Here is an 8,392-nt window from a genome sequence, read left to right on the forward strand (position 1 = left end):
TTTTTCAAACCATGAAAGGAATATAATGCAGATTGAGGAACGAATAATCTAATTTACATGGAAGGGAAGCCATATTACCTGAATGTTTCAAGAAGCCTCAATGGTATATTGGAGGTACATCCTTGAAGAATATAACATCCTCTTCAATCCAATACTTTCTCACTACAGCATAAAGGAACTCAGCTGAAATAGTTGGTGTTGCACTATAAGGAATATCATTGAAAAACAGTTCCTTTCTACCACTACTAAAACAATTCTCATCCACGTACTTTCCTATAACCATGAACATGATGAAAATGGACAATTGACTGAAACTAACATAAAAGGGTACTGCATATTACTTTAGTGTTTCAATAAGCTTCGATGGTATTTTTGAAGTATTCTTATCCAAAGAGAGATGTTCCACCATCGTAACATATTCTTGTTGTAGCATCAAAGGAATCATGATTATCAAAATCTATAATGAGCTTAAATTGATTTCCACCTAACCTCATAATTGAAATCAAACTGGATTTAGGCTAACAGTAGATTCTTGCACTAAACTTCTAAAAAAAAAATTAATTTGCAGTCTTGTACATAAAAAGCAAAGGTAATTGCAACTTAAAGGAAGATGTGGTTAAGAAAATCAATTTCTTCTTCATGAAACATTCTCAATAGGTAGAAGGTAAAATGATTGTTTCTTATACCGGTGAATGCTATGTGAAAGAAGTCCATGTCTACCATGAATAAATCTTCCTTTTGCTTATAGAAGATGAAAAATAGTTTATCACATATGCATTTTCTATTGTGTTTGCTTTAAAATTTAAAATATAAAAGAATAGAGAGAATCAAAACAAAAACTAATGCATTTTTTTTATTATCAATTATCATGGATTTGGTATTGGGATTTTCAAATTGGGTTCAGACTGACAATAAATTCTTGCACTAAACATCCAAAAATAATAATATATTTGCAGCTTTGTACTTCAGATGCAATTGTGTTTGTGACTTGAATAGGGATGTGGTTGAGAAACTCAATTTCTTAATGAAACATTCTAAAAAAGTCGTAGGTGAAATGATTATTTCTTATACCAGTGTGAATGTTGTGTGAAGGAAACTCATGTCTACCACGGATAAATCTTTTTTTTTGCATGTAGAAGATCAAAACTAGTTTATAATGCATGCATTTTCTATTGCATTTGCATTAAAAGATAAAAGATAAAAGAACAAAGAGAATCAAAACATAAATTACTACATTTTGTGTCAATTATCATGGATTTGATATTCATATTTAGTTTGAAATTTTGAACTGCACAATTTTTAAAGAGATCTCATTAAACATGAGAACATTGCATATCAAAGATTCTAGGGTGTATTTTTCTTTAATATTAATGTTGAAGACAATTATCAACTAGAAACTTTGAAACAACAAGTAGTTCATTCATAAATTTTTATTAGGGTCAACCTTCAAATACAAAAATGCATTCTGAATCAGATTGGTTAGATGATTGACCTGGAGAGTAAGACACCTTTATGATTATGTGTAACACTACTATTGTCCTCTGGTTCCCAACTAGGTGTAGGGGACATTCATACAAAGAAAGTGGGTAAAAATCATAAAGTTTCTCAGAATGATGATGGTATTGCAAAGGCCTTGGAAAATATCAGTGGGATTCTTAGAAATGTCATTGAGTCAGAGGAAGAAATGGAGTTTTCTCTATAGAAAACTGTGTTAGCTATTGATGCTTATTTGGTAGAAAACGTTCTATATGCATGTGAACAATTGAAAAATTTCATATGGTTTCTTTGTTTGGGTTGGTAGGCAACTTGGATATCAACATACCACAGAGGTGTGCAATGCCATGGTAAACATACTCAGTAAAGTTAAACAATTTGATATAGCTTGGGAAGTGATTGAATGGATGAGTAAAGGCGAAAAGGAAGGCTCTTTGGTTACTACAAAAACTTTTGGAATCATGTTCAGGAGGTATGTTGCGGCCCATATGGTGAAGGAAGCTGTGGAGACATTTCATAGGATGCGAGATTTTAATCTTGAACCAAACAAGACTGCTTTTCACAGTCTTATCAATTTTTTGTGTGAGCACAATCATGTTGAAGAGTCAGAACACAAGTCTATTGGGAAGGATTCGAAATTCTCTCTAGATACGAAGACCTTCAACATTCTTGTTACGGGATGGTGTAAGAGAAAAGCCTGGCAAGAATGTAAAAGGTTCTGGAAAGAAGAAAACGAGATTGATATCTTTTTCCCAAACCTCTTTTCTTATTCAATATTTATGGATGTATTGGCCAAGTCTGGGAATCCGAAGAAGGCACTTAGGTTATTTTAGGAAATGGAGGAAAGAGGGATTTAGCCAGATGTCATAGACTATAATATTTTGATTCATGTTCTTGGCCAAGTAGACCGTGTTAACGAATCATTGCAGGTCATCCATAAGATGTTGGAGATAGGATGTCATCCTAGTGTTATGACATACAATTCATTAATCAGGAATCTCTGCATAGCTGGAAAAATGCATAAAGCTTACTGGCTATTGGAAAATATGGTTCATCAGCTGTGCATTCCCAATGCCACCACTTATCACTTTTTCTTCAGTAAACCGAGAACGCCAAAGGAGACATTGGAACTTTTTGACAGAATGGTTAATGAATTAGAAGAAAAAGTAACATGAATTATATCCAGAGGTACTGTAGTATGATGAATTCCCTGTGCCTCAACTGGGGGATAATCAGGTCCTTGTTAGAGTCCATGCTGCTGCGCTCAATCCCATAGACTTTAGAGTACGCAATGGAGAAATCAAGGACAGTAGTTTGGAATTCCCCGTGAGAGAACTCTTCTCATGAATTTTCTAACAAACCATCATTATATTTTATATAAAGATGAATTGTGTCATTGAAGGTATCTTTTATAAGATGAAGAATTCATATGATCCTCCATTGAATTACTTTTCATTTCATTGTAGCATATATATCAAATTTACAGAAACCTGTTGGGCGGATTTCATCTCTAGTTTTTTATCAGACTCCCAGCTTGTTTGAGTTGATTTCCTCAATGCTTTTAAGTTCCATTTCATAGCTTGCAATGATTTGCAAAACGAGCATAATCTTAACTTCATAATTTCTAGAGTCCATAGTTTTGACTAGAATTTATGTTTTCTGGACTGTATACCCCCGTTATGTTTTTGAGGTCCATTACCTCATTTCCTATAAATTTACAAAACCCTTGATGAATAATCTATTTCTAAAACTACTAGTTCTGGTCAAGACCTACATAGCCAACCCTGATCTGAAAATCATTATAACATCTCACTAATAGATTGGATAACTCTCCTCGTGAAATGTTGCTCAAAACCAATGTTTTCCATAAGAAAATACCTGTCAGCATGATCATATCCCACATGGTATTGCCTGGCTATTGGATCATTTCATTAAGAGAAAATTCAACAACAATCCATTATTTCACATGTTTTTATTGTTCACTAGTCAAAAGTAAAATGTCTACTAGGAAAAATAAGGTGAAAAATCATAATCTATATTGGACACTACAATAATATTGATGAAAATTCATGGTTGTTTTGGGATCATATAACCATTTTGTTCCAATAATTTTCAAGTCCATTGTATCGCTCTAAATGAATATTAAAACTACCCATATTCTTTAATGTTTATAAAACATATGAATTAGATCCAAGGCCATGATTTTCAGAGTTTGCATGTCTCTTTGAATTGTTTTTCAGGTAGTGCCAGGAGTAATAGTTGATGAAGGAGATAATGTCTCAAAATTTAGCAAAGGTGATGAAGTATATGGCAATGTCCAAAACTTCAACACAGGCAGGCCAAAACAATGTGGAACTTTAACACAATACACAACAGTGGAAGAGAGTCTGATTGCTTTGAAGCCTAAAAACATATCCTTTGAAGAAGCAACCAGCTTTCCTCTAGCTCTTCAAACTGCCCAGGAAGGTTTTGACAGAGTAAATTTTCAAAGGGGTCAGACTGTGTTCGTTGTAGGTGGAGAAGGAGGTGTTGGTAGCCTGGCTATTCAGGTAAAAGTGAATACTAGATCTTTTTCCTTTAATAATCTTCTTCCTCTACATATGATCAAGTAAGAAGTTGTACTAATACATTGGATGCATTCCAGCCATTGATACTTATGTCTTGTTGATGAGAAAATTTGGAATATGGGGTTTGTTGAGCGTGGTTTTTATAATTTGGAATCAAATGCAGCAAAGAGGTTGCAGTCAAAATAAGTGTGCTTATGAGGCTCTAGTCTACGTGCTCAATAAGTCGGGTAGATTCTCTTTAGATCGCAAGTACAAAGAAGAGATGGTAGCAAGAGGGCTCTCATTAAAACCTAGGAGGGATGTTTTTCCATGTATAAGTTCGGCAGAATCAGGAAATGAAGATAGTTGAAGTTGTAAAATATCAAAAGAGGTTACCCCTCAACCATAATATGGAAATGATTCACAGTAATCTAATATTCGTAAGATCTGATACTTATGGTTTATTACCATCATGTTATTGGAATGATAACAATACAGGTTCCTTAATAAAAATGATAATAGAAAGGCATCTTCTTTGAAAGCAAATGTTCTAATTCTTGCTTCTGTTTAGGTATTTGATGTAACTCTAATGTTATTCAATACTGTTGATCTCATTTTTCCTTTTTCTAGTAAAGTACTTTTTACTGGATTCTGTCCACCTTCGATTTGAGATTAAGCAAATATCATGTCAAGGACTTTGCATGTGGATTACCTAAAATTTGTGAAATCCTCTAGAAAATTTGAACTTATCTTTGGTAAAGGTTGTATAGGTATTTTTTGGATGTTCACTTCATTCATTTCAGCAACCAGTGGAAGAGCTCACTCTTACTGGTTTGTCTGTCCTCAAACTCTCTTCTTTTTAATCTAGCTATCACTTATTTGACTGAAGACCTAGAGAACCTACTAGAAATATAATTTTGAAGATTATTACATTGTTGTTGCGGTCCCAGGGTACGATTGCATGGTTTGGGTTCAGTGTTTTCAAAGTTTGTGGTAAGGTGCACACAAGTGTGCAAAATATGGATACAAAATAATATTTAAACCATAATATTTAAATAGATTATGACATCATAATACTTTAAACCAACAAAAAAAAATATGATTTGATAATTTCATTAGTTCAATGAAAAAGCAATTGAAAATATAGCATGTAAACTTTTGAATGGAAGAACTTATATATACTATATTTACATTATTTAGTTCCTATTTTCAAGGTTTGTGATAGTGCGTGGATTAATACAAATGTGTTAGTTTTCTTTCTACCCATTTCTACCACGTTTTCATTAGAGGAACCGTCAGATTTGAAGGATACTTCATGGAATTATTTTAGGATTCATCCAAGGGAACCTTGGAGACTTCTCTTTGGAACTAAAGGAACCTGAACCCAAACTCATTGAAAATCATTGAAGTAGACAAACAAGGACTTAAAACTTTCCCATCCTTGCAGCAATGACAATAAAATTTTAGGCTTCCAATCAAGCCAAAGATTTTGGTGAAATGGAGACACAATTGGATCTATTTATCACCGCTTCAAGCTCTTGTTTGGTCATGGAAAACAATTTGTTCTTTTGCAGTCCTATTTTCAAATTATTTGTATTATTATCACCTTTGGCAAGGAGAATTTTTGAAACTTACCACTTTTACCAAGCCACACTTTGTGAAAACTCTGTAATGTATGCCTGTTATAGTTCCCTATAATTGGTGACTAGCCATTCTAGGAATCATACTAGAATTATACTTGTTTCCTATGGCCTATATTCTAGGTTAGTTGATTCCTTAGAATCTTCTTGTGCTTGTATTTTGTGTTTGCATTGAACAGGTTCTTCTGAGAGTTGCAAGAAATAGTGAGAGAATCAAATGGAAGCAACACAAACCCAAATTCTTTTATAAAGAGAAGAACAAATTGGCTCTAGGAAAGCACAACACCTGAAGAGAAATTAGTGAAGAAGGATGGTTATTCCGATGCTTTGGGGACTTTCGAACTTCTTGGAAACATTTAAAAATGCTTGCATGGAGAATTCTTGGTGAGAGGAAGAATATCGATTCCCTTTGTTCCTTGATTTGGAATGGATGACTTCCAAGAGGGGGATTTCGATGCTCCTTGCCCCTAGGTTCTGAGATTTAATTTTTCATTGTCATTTTCCTCTTGTAACTCCCATTGCTCTTCTTCACTGTGCAGAGGTCCAAATTTGTTTCCCTGGGTAGCATTTATCCTATCCTTGTTTAAATATGATGATTTCCCTTCTTCTGGCAGTGGGGTTACACAACTGAAACAAAAGGTGCAACATAGAGATCCACTTACTCAACAACAAATTGGAGAGCAAAATATTTCAAATGAATCCTCCTCAAAGATTCTTGAATTCTTGCAGCTTTCTCCTGAAAATGTGTTTCATCAGCACAACATCTTCCCATGTGAATAATTACCCATCTATCATTTGGTTGTAAGGTAGAATTATATCTACTCATTAAAGTTTCTTGTTGTCATTGGCTTCAAATTCAGCCCTCCCATTATACAAAATGAAATCATACTAAAATAAAACGTTAATGATAGGTAAGGAACATTATCTCAACTACCTTAAGGATGTCTAAAGGGGAAATAGGAATTAACAAGTGCTTTGTAAGCTGAGTTTGCAATTGCTCTAGTAGCCAGAGTCCCTACGTGTTCTCTTGGAGATGAGATCCAAGCTACTCCTAGACTCCATATTGTTTTAGGAATTACATGCTACTGAAGATTTTATGTTCCCATATTCAAATTGAATGAGAAATTTTCCACAAGCATCTTTGACTGTCCCATCATAGAAAATCCTCAAATCAAGTAGAAATGCCATTAGATTCTTAAAAATATTTCCTAGTTCTTTCATTCCCATCTTCTGATAGAAAAGACCTTCTCTGGAAGAGATAGAATGAATAAATGCCTCGCAGTGATTTAATCCACAAACATAGGATGATTTAACGAGTCCACAAACTTATAGGCGAATCATATTTCTTGTGTGGATCCAAAGGATGAGAACCATTGAATGGAAGATGTGAATAAATATTTTTAAGCCAATCTCTAGGAAACATTTTCCTCAAAACATTTGAAGCCCTAAGAAGCCAAGTTGTTGAACCACTTTCTTAGCAGATCTTGCATTTCCACTATCAACCATCAGAAAAAATGAACTTGAAGAATAAATAGCCTTGGTAACATTTTCCCGCACTCCAAGTAGATGCTTCTCCACTTGGGAAATGATGGCATTATCATATCTTCCTCCCCTCACATGCTTCATAAGCCTAGAAATTTTAGTAAGTTCATTTCCTAGCTCTTCCGTAGATATCTTTCTCCCAGAAACACAGTGAGCAAGAACCAAATCATCCAAACCTGCACTAAAACCATTTAAGGTTAAAAATTCAATTAAAAAACTTTGAACTGAATTCAAAAAGTTCATTGTCACTCTTGGACCTTTTCATTTAACAATTTCTACATTAAAAATTTGAGTCAGGGAACTTACCAATTGTGTTTTATCACCATTGAATAATATTATTTCACTGATGCTTATGAGAAGCCCATTCTCCTCACAGTTCAATTCCGAGGTAAAGCAATATGAATAAGTTGGCTAGCTATCCAAAATGGCACTCCATTATGCACTTTAGTGACTGCTGGTTCAAGCAAGGTTCCAAAAGTCCATAATGATAGTTGATTCAGTGTGGTTTTATCGAACATAGGTTTTGTGGATAGAAGCTTGGCAACCAACAATGTATATTTTTTATTTCAACTGAAGAAATAACATTTATAGTAGCTCTGGGGTGTACATAGTCCTGCTTGGGATTATTAACAAATGTTGGGAACCTAACCTCGTCGCCTAACTATTTGATCATATCCTCATGACTAACCAGCCAACAATATTGTATCTACTATCAACACGTAGTGCTATGTTTGCCTCTCCACAATGGGAACTAAACATTTGTTGATCCACACTTAGAAGCTGCAAAAGCTCAACGTGATATTCTAAAGATTGGGGATAAAAAAACATGAATAAAATCCCCATCAAAATCTACACCAAGTGGACAACATATGAGAGGATTAATAATCACTGTAGATCCCGGATGTATGTACATTTTTAATGTTGTAAATAATACTGAGAGTGGGGGGGGGGGGGGGGGGGGTGAATCAGTATTATCTAATCAATAATAGTTTTTCATTTCCAAATTCAGTTTCATATACGTTACTTCAGTTAAGGAAAACTGCGTGTATACGCAACTGTGTGAAATGCAACAAGCGTATATCTAGTAAACTTATAATTTAGTTAGTTGCTTCTTAATGAGTGCATCAGAACATTATTAACCATATGAACAGTAAACAGGAGCAATAAAGC

General features: G+C 34.3%; 1 protein-coding gene across 1 annotated transcript; it reads left to right on the forward strand.

Moving 5' to 3' along the window:
* Nucleotides 1-1,841: 1,841 nt before the first annotated feature.
* LOC149222872 (pentatricopeptide repeat-containing protein At5g15010, mitochondrial-like) lies at nt 1,842-4,410 on the forward strand. The gene is made up of 4 exons (XM_089387703.1): nt 1,842-2,317; nt 2,489-2,660; nt 3,735-4,043; nt 4,225-4,410. Exons 1-4 carry the CDS (start codon nt 1,842-1,844, stop codon nt 4,408-4,410), a joined length of 1,143 nt encoding a protein of 380 aa, XP_089243829.1.
* Nucleotides 4,411-8,392: the final 3,982 nt, after the last annotated feature.

This window comes from Pinus tabuliformis, chromosome Q (assembly GCF_031772625.1).
Source record: "Pinus tabuliformis cultivar Carrire ecotype Pingquan chromosome Q, CPIR1, whole genome shotgun sequence".
Classification (NCBI taxonomy): Eukaryota; Viridiplantae; Streptophyta; class Pinopsida; order Pinales; family Pinaceae; genus Pinus; species Pinus tabuliformis.